Consider the following 14478-nt stretch of genomic DNA (forward strand, 5'->3'; position numbering starts at 1 on the left):
CCCACCAGATTCCATAAAATAACATTGATTGATATTTCAATTTATATTTCAACGAAGGAATTAAAGATAATATTTCAAGGCATTTTATTTCTAAAAGGGTAGAGACAAGTATTCCAAACCCAAGTTGAATGTTTCGTTTAAAAAATTAAATACAACTGCCACAGGTGTAAATGCCTTCAATTTATTCAGAGTCAAGTTTAAATTTTTTAAAAAATTAAAAATCTTTACTTAGGAACAATGGGAAGTCTTTTCTGCTGGTCCTACAATTTACTTTGATTAATGTTTCTTGAATATTACTCAAAATCTGATGTCTTAATCTCTTTTCTGGTGACAGGCTGGTGGTCAGAATTAGCCCATTCTAAAATGGGACAGTAATAAAATATGCATAATTATTTAAGAACTCCAAAAATATCTTCTGAATAAAACAATAAAATTTTCATAGCTAGAATTTTCTTAACAATTTTATAGTGGGAGTGGTGGTGTTTATTTTAGCTAAGTTGAGACATTATATTACTTAGTGTACCCAATGAATGTTGCCTTCTGATATCTAAGCCCTTGTGCAGTCTCCTCCAACACTGACTATGGACTTGATCCTGGTCTTTGGTCAAGGAGACATAAGCAAATGTGATGCATGCAGAGACTTTATAAGTACCATGTAAGAAACCTGAGCCATCCTGCTGAAGAGGCCACAAAGAAGAGAATCAAGGTGCTGATCACCAATGCTATGAATGACGTCACCTAGACTTGAGCCATTCCCTAGCCGGCCTCCCAATTGTCTGAAAATGCATGAATGAACTCAGTTGACACCACATGGAGCAGAAACACTGCCTAGCTGAGCCCAGCCTAAATTGACAATCAAATCAAGAGAAAATAAATGGTTGTTGTTTGAAGGCACTAAGTTTTGGGGATGGTTTGTTATGTACCAACGGATAACTGATACACCTGACAAGATATGAGTAAGTTGGAGACAGAAGATGATAAGCCTGGGGTTTGGTCTAGCTAATTCTTAGGTCCCTTATTGTCTAATTTTATTGAATTCCTTAATGCTGAGGCTAACGTATAACGAATTTTTTTGGTCAACTCCTCATCCTTGATAAGGCCATAAAAGAATGAGACAGAGTTTCTGCTTTATTCTATGACAGGACTGTATGAGACTAATCCTCCTATTAAGAACAACTTAAAAATCTGGATAAAGGACAAGAAAGAATGTCTGTTTGAAGACATCAGAGAGCAAGTAGGGCATCCAGAACCTGTGGAGTCAAGTTCCTAAAGAGAAGAAAAATGCACTAGAGGAACCCTTTATTTCAAGTGAACCCTGTTTCTTGAGAAGTACTGTAGGCCCTAAGAATAAATTCAAAGAAGACCATCCTATACATATCATAAATTCTGCATATGCCAGTTTATAAGCAGTATGGAGCCCAGAGACTAAGAAACAGCAGAAGTTAAGCAGTAGTGGCTGTAATATCAGAGTACTAGGAAGCAAACTGGTGTTCAGGTTGACTAAGGAAAAGGAGTCATGGTAAGCACTGTAATATTTTATTTGAAATCATTGAAAAAGAATACCCTAGAATATGGGTAAGTTGTGAATATACTTGCCTTCACAAAGACTGAAGTCTACCTTGAATCAGCTCAATCAAGGATTAAAGGTGATCTGCCCTGTTCTAACACCTAACAGAAGTGAAAGTAAGTCCTCTGTGAAGGAAGATAATATCATCCTGACCATCTATACTTTTTTGTATACAGTGTCTGTCATTTAATCAAAAGCTATGAAGCATAAGGAGACAGAAGCAAGAGAGAAAACAGATCCACAGGTGGTCAAGAGATGAGACTAATCAGACTTTGACTTTAAAGTAACTTCAAAAACAGCTCAAAAGAAAATTTCAGTAGAGAACTGGGATCCATTAAAAAATAAAATAAAAATTTGAGAATCAAAAAATATAATAACTGAAATTAAGAATTCAAAAGATGTGTTTAATAGTAGATTAGACATGGCTTAAGAAAAGTACCAGTGAACTGGACAACAGGAAAGTAGAAAATATCCAGAATAGTGAAGTGTCTGACATTTTACCCTAGTTGCAAGCTAACAAGTTAGTTTGCCACAAGTTCCATGAACGCTGGTAGAAGATAGTAGACACCTTGGTAGACAGCATGTAGTTTATGACTCACAGTAATAGCAGTAGCCAGAGTATCAGTATTTGGGCCAATCCTTCCATCCCTAATCCCCATAGGGCTAAAGGTCAGATGATAACTGCACGCACCGTGGGTTGTGTTATGAGGGGAACAGCCAAAAAGAGAAAAAAGGCATTATGTTCAAAGAAGAAAAACTAAAAGTGACAGCTGCATTCTTTTAGAACTGATGAGATCTAGAAAACAATGAAATAACATCATTTAAAGTGAAGGAAAATAACTGCTAATCTAGAATTCTATACCCAGCAAAAATATCCTTTAAAAGTCAAAGGCAGTATTACATCTTTCTGACAAACAAAATCTGGCATACCCACCATTAAAAAAAATAGCAAAGGTACTTCTTCAGACAGGAGGATAATAATCCCAGATGGAAACATGGAAATACAGGAAGCAAGGAATAGCACAAAAAGGGTAACTTGACCGATTTACAAAACAATAATAGCAATGACTTCTAAGGTTTTAAATATTTGAAGGAGGAGGGTGTATGGTGTATTCTAATTACCTTTCAGTGAGTGGAAAGAGGTAAGAACACCGATTTGTATCAGACTGTAATAAGTCAAGGACATATACAGTAATGTCCAAGATAATTACTAGAAGAACAAAAGCATGTGTAACTGAAAAGTCAATATAAGGCATGAAAAAGAATAGTATTTTTTTAATTACTTGACTGCCCCATAGAAAAGCAAGAAGGGAGTACAAAAGAAAATGCATCAGGTGGTACAAGTAAAAAATAAATAGTAAGATGGTAGATTTAAACCCAAATATGTAATTACATTAACTGTAAACAAACTAAAGGAATGAGACAAATGAGGGTCAATAAGGATAAGGAAGCTCAAGTAGAAAAAGTGCCAGGGATGACATAGTAGTGAACAAAGAGTAGCAGGGGACCAAGACCTAACTAAGGAGATAATGTGAGGGATCTTGGTGTTGAAGTAAGGGGAGGAATATGTTATAAGGGACTTACCTGTTTGGGATAGCCATTCCAAACCTCCCATAAGTCATATAGCCAAGGTTTCTGAAAGAAGAAAAAAAAAAAAGAGCCAACAGATGAAAAATAAATTTGTCGGTGTCAAAGGTCAATTTTGGCAGAAAACCTAAGCTCTTCCTTATGTCATTTACAGCAGGCAAAGATGCACAGGAAATTGACCTTTGCCATATTCTTTTGCTTCTACTGCACGTATTTCTCCCTCTGTAGAGTATTTCTTACATATTCCTATATAACATCTCTGTGAAATTCACTACTAGTGAATCTAAGATAAGTAAATAGTGCTGTCTCATAGAGGAAATGGTTTCAAACAAGTAACTGTATGAACCAAATTATTTCTAAACCAATTGTATTATTGCTTCTGTAGCAATAAAAAATCTTGAGATATCTGTAGCAATATTTGAGACAAATCTTGAATCTTGAGAGAAATCTCTAAAACTGGTTATCTTATTGAAAGTACTATACCCTAAAGGAATTCACAGACAAGAATTTCAAAAATTAAAGACAAATTCCAATCGAAGATATAAAAAGATAACTTACATCATAAAGAAACGCAATTCCAGCAACAGTGATCATTAAGTAAAATGCAAATCTCCAGCTGCCAAAAGAAAGAAAAATCTTTACTCCCTTGTAAAGGTAACTGAGATTTGAGGAGAAAATGATTAGGTATGGCAGATTTTACAAAGAACACACATTCTGGAGTCAGACAAATCAAAGTTTCTATCCTGGCTCTGCCCCACTTATTAGATGGTTACAACCTTAGGTAAATCATGTAACCTCAGAAGGCCTGACTTTCTTACCTGTAAAATGAGAATAAGAACACTACCTCAAAATGTGAAAAGAACTGAAAATCTGTGATAACAGGTCTAGCATAAAGTAAGCAACAATAAATGGCAGCCATTATTCTGATTATAATGGCTAGCCCAGTTCCAGGCACACAATAAACAGTGGATTGATATTAGCATTATCAGGAAGGAACCTAATAAGTCTAATTATTCCTCTTATCCCCATTTAATTCCCAGTTAAAAGGTTTTTATGTGGCCAGACTTTACTCTTTTCTCCTAAAAGCAGGTTTTGAAAGAGAAGATTTTCCTCATGTATGGAGAAAGACCTGTAGACTAAGAGACTGTAAAGACACATCAAAAAATTGTAACGAATGGATCTTATTTAGATGCTGATTCAAATCAAGAAATTGTAAAGAAAATTATGAGACAATCAGGGAAATCTAAACACTGAATATTTGCTATTATTAAGTAAAAATCTTTTATTAAATAAAAAATCATAAGAAGATACTGATATTGCAATTATGCTGAAAATAAAGAGTTCTTATCTTTTTGAGATACATGCTAAAATACTTACAAATGAAATAACAGTGTCTGATATTTGCTTCCAAACCTATCTGTGGTAGGGGAGAGGTGTAGTGGGGATAGAGAGGACATAGGATTGGCCTTGAGTTGATCAACTAAAGCTGGTGATGGGTAATAACACTTAATTCATTATGCAGTCTTTCTACTTTAATATATGCTTGCAACGTTCCAAATAAAAAGTTTTTTAAAATTATGTCTATTTTATCTAATGATTGCTGGAGAAATAATAATATTAAAATAAGATGTTTTCTTATCTTTGTGTAAGGCCTTACAGTGCTTTCCTTGACACACCTGTAAGATAGGACATAGGAACGTAGATAAATACCCATTTTGTAAATGTAAAATCAGAATCAGAAAAATGAAGCCATCTCCCCAGCCCATGCAGCTAAGAAGGAGGAAAGCTGCAACTTGAAGTGCAGGTCTTTGGACTCTGCATCGAGGAGTGTTTCCTGAACATTATCATTTCCCCTAAGCTAGACGACAGTCTTTCTTCATGGCTTGTTTTGATAGGAGAAAAAAGTAGGGTTCAATAGTCAAAAAGTTGAACCATAAAAATATCCAAAAGACATTTTACAAAATGAAAGTTGAAACTTTACTGCACTCATTTGATTTGCTGAGAGCATTTCCTTGGCTCCCTGGATTATCTTGTCCAAACAAAACCCACAAAATATAGGAGATGATAAGGCCAGCCAACCCACAAATGAAGCCAAAAGTGTGGGTGCTCTCCCGGTGTTTATTTCCCAAGCATCTATTGATTTCTCAGCTCCATCAGGCACGGTGCTGCGCACACATGCGCTATGTCACATTTTTCTTTTCACAAGATTATGAAGCCGATGCTGTAATTAGTCCCTTCTCACAGACTGTTGCTAACAGCCAATATCCTAAAGGAAATTGAAGCTAAGAAAGATCATAAAACTTACGGAAGTTTGAGGAGTAATACTCAGATCCAAGAGTACAGCCAAGTCTCACTTGTTTCTGGACAAATCCTACTCAGAGAAGCCCTAAACCAGGGATTCTCAAAGTGTGTGCCAGAGAACCCTGAGGTCAGAATATTTTCAGAATATTACTAACACATTATTTGCTTTTTTTCCTGTCATTCTCTCACAAGCGAGGTCATGTGACATGTGATCACAGTATTGCTCTGAATGAAATTGCACTGATGAAACGCGCGCTTGTGTAGTCTCCTGTCTTATAAATATCTCAGTTTTCACTTCGAATACAGTAAATACCAATAGGTATAACACACACAAATGCTCTTTGGGATTTTCAAGAGTTTTTAAGAGACCAAGGGGTCTTGACATCGAAAAGTTTGATAATTGCTGCACTTCACTGAAAAGATGAATGATAATATCCTTGTCAATGTCATTTCACTAGTTTCACCTAAGAGTAAAACTTCTTTTATTTTTTTCCAGGAAAGAATGAGATAAACATAAACGTGGGGGGAGAGAAAACCCACTGAAAAACCATTCAGAAACGAATTGGTTGGGTAACGATGGTGATAGTGAAAGGAGGGACTGCAGGGTGCAGCCAGGGAGGAATGGGCAGAGTGCTGAGAGACACTGCCGGGGCCAGATGGGAGGCCTGTGGTGGGGACGCTGCATAGAGTGGGCCGTGGACTGCACGGATCAGACGAGGGTAAGGCCGCATGCACCCAGCCGGGGAGAGCCCTTTCTCCCACACTGAGGAGTTCTCCTACCTGGATACCTAAGGACTTGGTGTTCCTTCTTATCGCTAGGTGGAAATCTGTATTTTAAAATGAAAAAGTGGTCAGCTAATGTGGAATTTGATTTTTTTTTTAAAAAAAGGGCCCATTACGTATTAAGATCCTGAATGCTGTGGAATAGGGCACAAGGGTCACCATGAAAGAAAGTCACCAAGGAACAAATACACTGAACTCAACGTGCCTGGGGGCTCATCCATCTGGATGTTACAAAGGAATTTTTGCCTGTTGGAAAGTAATTTTAGGAGCTGGTGTTAAGAAATAAGTGCCCGGAGATTTTCAAAAGGCTTGAGGTTAGGTAACTCATGCTATGATTTCTGTAGCACATCCCACAGCTGATTTTCAAAAAGCAGAGTCCCTGTACAATTAAACAACATGGCACTAGGTTTAGTCTGTTTATCTAGTCCATAATAACTTTTAACTTAGAATAAACATGTGACATTGCTAAAGAATAAGATAAGGCTTAAATTTTATTCATGGGCCCACTTACTGTGTCCTGAATATATTGCATAATTTCCTGCTTTGTGTCTTTGCTTTACTTGAAAATACTGCCTTAAACCTGCTTTCTTTTCTTTTGGCAATCTGACCCATTCTTCAAGGTCCAACCTATGTCTTCCCTTCTCTAGAAAGCCTTTCTTTAACTACTTCAGCCATGCTGATGCCATCACCTCTAAATTCCCACAACACGTCTAAACATGATGTTGTATCTGCTGGTGTACACTCCCACGTGCCACTGGGGTGGCGCGACAATAGATGTTGTGGTTTCATGTGTGATAATCTGGCCTCCCTAATTCACTGTTTAAGGCCGGTAACCACTACTCACATGTTACCCTCCTCTTAAAATCTAGAACGCCACAAGATCTAGGACAGTGCTACGCACAGAAAAGATACTAACCTGTACCTCTGCATTGCCTGACTGATTGATAAGGGTAACTCAAAATTCCCTTCTCCAGCCTGAACTCTGGAAGAATTTTAGTAGGCTTACTGACATGGCCAGATGCCCAAATATTACTCAATTTAAGGATCCTCTGCTTGCTGGGAGGTAAGCATTAGGTGCCAGGGGCAGTATGATAGAACAAGAAATAGTATCGGAATAGGAGTCAGAAGATCTGAATGCAACAGCCGTTCAAACACCTAAGAGACCCTTAAACTAGATGGATGTGCAGTTTCTCATTGAAACAGGATAGCCCCAACTTCCCTGACTGTCTCACATCATTGGCAGAAGGATCAATAATAATAATAATTATTATTATTATTAATTTTTTTTATTTTTTTTGAGACAGAGTCTCGCTCTGTCACCCAGGCTGGAGTGCAGTGGCGTGATCTCGGCTCACTGCAAGCTCCGCCTCCCGGGTTCACGCCATTCTCCTGCCTCAGCCTCCCGAGTAGCTGGGACTACAGGCGCCCGCCACCACGCCCAGCTAATTTTTTGTATTTTTAGTAGAGATGGGGTCTCACCATGGTCTTGATCTCCTGACCACCTCTACTAAAAATCCTGGGAAACCAAGAGGATGGGCTGTGCACCCTACAGGAGGGCTGGGGTCATGAGCCACGCCACACAGAGAGGCCTTCTCAGTGTTCTGAGAGGGAACACAAGTCCTTGCAGACATTCTCTGCTCTTACAGTTGTGATGGTTGGATACAGGTGATAAAGTCTGGTGACCTAGGGCCAACCCTGACCCTAAGAAAAGAGAAACACCAGTTAAGACATTTTTATGATTTTTCTGGGTTTCAGGCTGAGTACATAACATCTCCTGTTCATCTTAGAGAGTTCATAGTGTGGGAGTCTGTCTGAACCTATTCTGGTTCGGGAGGCCCGATAAATAGAGTTCAGAGCTTACTTGATTTATAAAGGAGTGGAGGAAGCAGAGAAGGCAAATATGTGAGGAGCCTAAAACACCACATCGGTGGGTGGCAGAGCTGGGTCTGAACCCTCCCTCTGCTGCTCCGGCAGTATTCTCTCTGCAAGGACCACTCTGCTCCAGATAGGACGGCAGCATTCCTAAAGCTTGGCCCATCCTCCTTACCAAGCTTCCTGGAATTTCTTCAGCCTGGAAGGCCTCTCTTGATTCCGCCGACTCCTAAACCATCTTTCCACCTGGCGCTCCGTCAAGTTACACTTCTTTGCCAGTCCATAAATATCAGTCTGAAAAGGGATGAAACGAATAAATGAGTGATAAAGAACAGAGTCAGACTGGCAGGCAGACAGGAGACGGAGATTGAGTTACAAGAGCCTCGGTACTGGGGATGAGAGAAATTCCGTCATGAGACCTGGAGCCAGGGAATTTACCTCTTTTGCTTATGGAATCACATACATGCACACATACCAAAAAACAAAATGTGACTATCCCAGCTCTCTAAGTTACTGAGAAAGATCAATTCTCCATACGCTGGCAGCAACCCAGCATTCAAGTTGCATGTGTGAGCTCACTTGTTCAGCTAAAATGTGCTTAGGACTTCCTAGGCGCCAGGTAGAGTAGCATAGTTTAAATCAAATCCAATAAAATCCAATCTCCTCATTTTTCCTATGGGGAACTGAAGCCCCAAGAAGTTCAGTGACTTGTCCAAAACCTAAAATTAGTAGCAAAGTGTGGACGAGAACTTAGGCTAGTGCATTTTGTTATTTCACATGATCTTTCTGACAGCTCCAGAAGATAATGCAGGAGAAACTCAAACCAGTGTTAGCCATCCACTTTTACATTTAATTACATAGAGAGCCTATTTCAAACTAATCCAAAATAATTTCAATAACAAAAATAACAATTGCAAAATATGATGATAATGATTGCTTCTCTTTTGGGAAGTAGAAGTTGTAGGCTATGATTTAAAATTGGAAACAATATGAATGATAGATCTGTTCAAATGTTACCAATTCGAAAGTCTCCCCAAGCCAGACAAGAAACATAAATGACCAAATGGACCAGGTCTGTTTCACAGTGGGATTTTAACATAGGCAAGTTTTGTACTTTAAACCTATGGTAACCTCCACGTCCACAAAGAAATATGCTCATAAAAAATGCTAGCCCTCTTGATTTCTTATTTCCCAAGTAAGAATAAGAAATATTTCTGGCAGGGTGTAGCGGCTCACGCCTGTAATCCCAGCACTTTGGGAGGCCGAGAAGGCGGTCAGGAGTTCGAGATCTGCCTGGCCAATATGGTGAAACCCCATCTCTACTAAAAATACAAAAATTAGCTGGGCGTGGTGGTGGGCTCCTGTAATCCCAGCTACTCAGGAGGCTGAGGCAGGAGACTTGCTGGAATCTTGGGGGCAGAGGTTGCAGTGAACCAAGATTGTGACACTGTACTCCAGCCTGGGCGACAGAGAAGGACTCCATCTCTAAATAAATAAATACATAAATAAATAAAAGAAACATTTCCATTTCCTCTTAATTCTATTTTGTGAAAAATAAAATGGCATAAAACTGACCTTCAGCTTCAGTGCTGAGGGAAGAAGTGGGAGCTGTATGGATACAGCAGGCAGAGAAGCACACATCATGTCCCAAAAGGCCAGGTATGACCAAGATCTGGCTGACGCTTCCAGAGAAAACGTGCAGACCCAGGATTTTGATGAGAAATCACTAGGTTTTTAAAAATGTTGACCAATCCCTCAAAGTAAATTTAAACCAATTGTGGATGAGTATTGTGAGGGCCAAATAAAGCCTGCCTGTGGGCCAGATGGCTGAATACCCAAAAGTCTGTGACCAGCTGGACAGCTTCTGCTAGATTATCTTATATGTTCCCTTGCAGGAAGGAAAGAACACTGCAGTGTCAAAGCAATCGGATATGGTAGGAAGGGCAGGAAGCTGAAAACAGAAGATCCAGTTCTGCTACCTCCTAGCTATGTAGGCGTAAGCACCGCACTTTGACCCCCATGGAAAATGGGATATTAAGAGAATGTTTGCTACCCACCTCCGAGGGATGATTTGAGGACCAAGGGATTGGAATGTGCTAATGAAACTATTGAGTGCTGTGTCAGTGCTAGAGATTTTTATGACCAAACACAGAAAGGAAACCCGGGACTACAAATCATTTAAGAAAAAAGTATTCCTTTACTTTTAACATAATTTGCAAACGCGAACAGACCCCCAACATGGGAATACAATTCAAATTCTGTTGGCTGGTGCACAGCAGGACATATTCTGGCATGCTGCTGCACTACACTCTGTGTGCTCAGACCGAAGGGGCTCTGGGCCTAGCTTTACTATTTCAAGTGTTTTGTCATTCATTCATTTGAAAGGATTTAAAGAGTCTCTAAGCACTGGTGCCAGGCACCATCCAGGTGTGGGAGATTCAGTAGTGAGCAAAACAAACTAAAGTCCTTGTCTTTATTCTGGAATGTTCTCAGACCTTAGAACAACTCAGTTTTATTCTCCCATGACTTCTGCAAATAATTGCCCAATGAATTATTAATAAACATATATAGAAGACAGTAACTGTTTATGAGTCGAAGTTTTTTTTTTCTGTTTTGGAGTACAGAAGAATGTAGTTGAAAGTCAGTCTTATCAATACTGGCCTCATGCACTATGATATTATTAAGAGAGAAAACTCCTTGCAAACAAAAGTGTCTAAAAGTGTTTTCTTGAATTAATGTGTGAAACATGAAGCATTTATTGACCATCTGTAATGACCAGAAAATAGTGCAAGATGTCATGGGAACAAAAACAAGCATGATTAAGAAACAAAGTGACAATTCCCTTGAGTGAGGAAGACATGCTTAAACACGCTCCTTTGGAAGTCAGTGCATGACAGGCGCAAAGTTAATGGACAAATAATAATAGCTGACCTTTACTGAGCATCTACTATGTGCCAGGCACTATTCTAAGCACTTTATATGTATTAACTCAATTTGATCCTCACAAGAGCCCTATGAGATAAGCAATATAATTATGCTCAATTCACAGAAGAGGAAACCGAGGCATGGGAAGTTTAATCTGTCCATCTCCACACAGAAAGTCTGTGACAGAGCCAGGCTCTAACCTTACACGGTTTGTCCTCACAATTTGTATTTTTAGCCTCTACACTACCTATTGCTGTGAACATTCAGAAGTGGGTTGGAACATGCAGGAAAGGTCTCTCTCAGGCACAGCCTCAAGGAGAGGTCGAATGGCCTAAAGGAGGAGTGCTGAATGGGGCCAAGAGACCTGGCCTCTGGACTGAAAAGGGAACCCTCTGTGCCAGTAGAGGAGTCACCCTACCTCTTCGGCTCTCACATGTCTCCCCTGTACAATAAATAGCACTAGAAGGGGTTTTTGCTCTAAAAATGTTTGAATCTATGAATGACTCAAGCTAGCACACTGGAATACCTTTATTGAGTGTAGTAACTGGCTTGAGTTCAGTCTCACAGTGCCACGTTTTCTTCAGATCTCTTCCAGAACTTACTTGTTCTGCATCAGTTCATATATATATAATTATTTTTTATTTTGCTAAGGAAAGGGCTAGATAATAAGTTCCACTGTTAGTACATGTTACCTATAGCACTATAATTGATCTGTTGGTCAGAGTTGTTGGTCTTACCCCAAACATCTGGAAGTTGTTCTTGATACGCACACATACACATGTATCAGACACACACCTACATAGATACAATCATAAGAGAACTGTGCAATATCACAGACCAAAACTCTCACTGAGGCTCATGTGTATAGTATTTTAGGCCTCATCAACACCATGTTATACCCTTCTGTGCTAACCAGCCCACAGTAGATGTCATATGCATGGAAGTGTTTTGTTTTCCTGGTGCAGTCTATAGCTGCTGAAGAAGCATCCTTGGGTCTGTGTACTCCATTGTTTCAATCAAGTCAGGTGTTATCTACAAATATTACCAATGCAATATTCTACTGTTTAGGTTTTGAATACTTTTTTTTAGTGGTAATACCCTAATCTTGAATCAGTACAAAACTGTTTTTCATCCACCCAGCAACTTGTCTTATTACCTCAGCCATAATTAAGCAAAGTGCTATCTGTATGACACTGGCCAGGTTAATGTGGTAGGTATGGTGAGATGAGTTTGTTTCTGTATCTGAAATTGCTATTAAGTCATGAACTCTGTCCTCCTGTATTACATTCTATCTTCCTAAGTCCTAGTGCTTTTAGGCTATGGACATTTTGCTGGCCAAATTATTGTTATCTTGATATACTATACAAATACTGCCTCAGTTTTTTAATCTCAGAGCAATATAATTTAGGAATCTTATATTCCATCACCTTTTTGGTTCAATAGATGAAGCTAACACTTCGGGGGTGATATATAACTGTTTTTTTTTTTTTAGATGGAGTCTCACTCTGTCACCAGGCTGGATTATGGTGGCACAATCGTGGCTCACTGCAACCTCCAACTCCCTGGTTCAAGCTGTCCTCCTGCCTCAGCCTCCCAAGTAGCTGGGATTACAGGCACTCGCCACCACGCCCAGCTAATTTTTGTATTTTTAGTAGAGACAGGGTTTCACCATGTTGGCCAGGATGGTCTCGATCTCCAGACCTCGTGATCCACCCACCTCGGGCTCCCAAAGTGCTGGGATTACAGGCGTGAGCCACTGCGCCCAGCCACTTTTTTTTCCTTCTTACTGGATGCAAATGTCAAAATTCTGTCTTTATTAAACCATACTGTAATGTCAGTTGAGTTAGAATAATTACTATAAACACAGCACCAGTCTTTAAAATATATTTTTAACATTCCATTTACAGATAAAGAACTCACCGTAGCATGGTGGAAAGGTTACTGGACTGGAAGTATGGGCCAGGTTCTAGCTTTTGATTCAGCCACTCATTAGCAGAATGACCACTCATTTTCCTTTGGCTGGGCCTTAAGTTTCCTCATCTTAATCATGAAAAAGAAAGACTACCACCCTATAAACCTTTTCAGCTATCCTTAGTTTTCCTTTGTCACATGGCCATTTTTTCTCCATAGCAGAGAAGCTTGGTAAGGACCAAATTTTCTAGATAATTTTAAATATTCTGAAAAGCTGACTAGAAGCTCTTAGCAATAGCAAGGATAGCAATGAATTGGTATTATAGCACTGTTCTTCCCATTTTATACAAAGTATTACTAAAGTTAGTTGTTCCCAAACAAAGAAGGATAATAAAGGACCCAGAAAGAGCCCTATTTTTTTTTAAACACAGCTAAATAATTTCCCATTTGAAACATATGAAGGGATGCTTAGGTATTATTATCACCAGTGGTAACAAAAGGATTTAGACGAATGATAGCAGTCATTTAAAGCACACGGGAATAAAAAACATATAAAGATGGCTTGTCAGACTATCCCTAGGTTACAAAAGCAGTCAAATACAGGAGCTGAGGGCAGAACAAGTTAGAGCCAGCTCTCACTTGCTATGAGCAATTCTGGACACCATATCTCACGCGAGGTGGTCAAACCTCAATGTGCTTTCATGTGCAGAGAAACCACGAGGAAAAAATTAGAGCAATTGTCATAGTAGAGGCAACTTAATTCAGGAAATAAAGTTCAGGACCCTCAGAAATCTATTTATCCTAGAACTGTGTTAGCATATGTACTTGATTTTTTAAATTACTGGGGATAGCTGTTTGTATTCATCATAGAGGCTGTATCACTTTTGGAGAAGTTTTGTTTCATCTGTCATTTTAACTGTGGAAATATAACAAAACTGGAGTGAACACTAGACTTACTTAGACATTATTTTTTTAACTATTAGATTAAAAACTTTTTCTTTTTTCTTTTTCTGAATGTATTTAAGCATGCAGTGCACTACAACATAAATGAAGGAAACTTTATATTGTGAAGAGAACTGTGACTCTTAGAAATTGTCTCTGGAGAATAGTCGGGGCACAGCATATTTCTGAGTATGTTGAGGCTTTGAATAAAATAACAGTTCTACTCATGAAAGCGACCCCAATGAACATTTTCATAATGTGTGTAATGTATTTTGATGATGCCACAATCATCAAAATTGTCAGATATGGGCTTCTCTGCCCTAACAATTATATTTCTTCATCTGTATACTTTGTATATATTTGACCATTAAAAATTAAATGTTGACCTTTATTCCCAAATTATGGCACTGATCATTAGTGCTCTACACTATAGTTAAATACAATAGTTCAACTGTTAATATTTGTTATTTTATATTATCATATGTATCACACTTGGGATGTTCTAAACCTGTCAACAGAACAAAGAAATAATAAATCCAAGTGAATCCAGATCATTTGCTGGTCAACTAGAATAGATTTCTTGCACACAC

The 14478-nt window shown here is 38.8% G+C and overlaps 1 protein-coding gene across 8 annotated transcripts in view; it reads right to left on the reverse strand.

Moving 5' to 3' along the window:
• The window catches only part of CERS3 (ceramide synthase 3), a 146464-nt gene that overhangs the window by 75981 nt on the left and 56005 nt on the right, over positions 1-14478 (reverse strand). For all 8 annotated transcript variants that reach the window (XM_055098249.3, XM_055098254.3, XM_055098251.3 and 5 more), the window contains 3 exons: positions 8286-8404; positions 3713-3770; positions 3152-3202 (listed from right to left, as the gene is read on the reverse strand). In XM_055098249.3, coding sequence (XP_054954224.2) covers positions 3152-3202; positions 3713-3770; positions 8286-8404 — 228 coding nt within the window. The remainder of the gene's footprint in view (positions 1-3151; positions 3203-3712; positions 3771-8285; positions 8405-14478) is intronic.

Source organism: Pan paniscus, chromosome 16, assembly GCF_029289425.2.
Source record: "Pan paniscus chromosome 16, NHGRI_mPanPan1-v2.0_pri, whole genome shotgun sequence".
Lineage (NCBI taxonomy): Eukaryota > Metazoa > Chordata > Mammalia > Primates > Hominidae > Pan > Pan paniscus.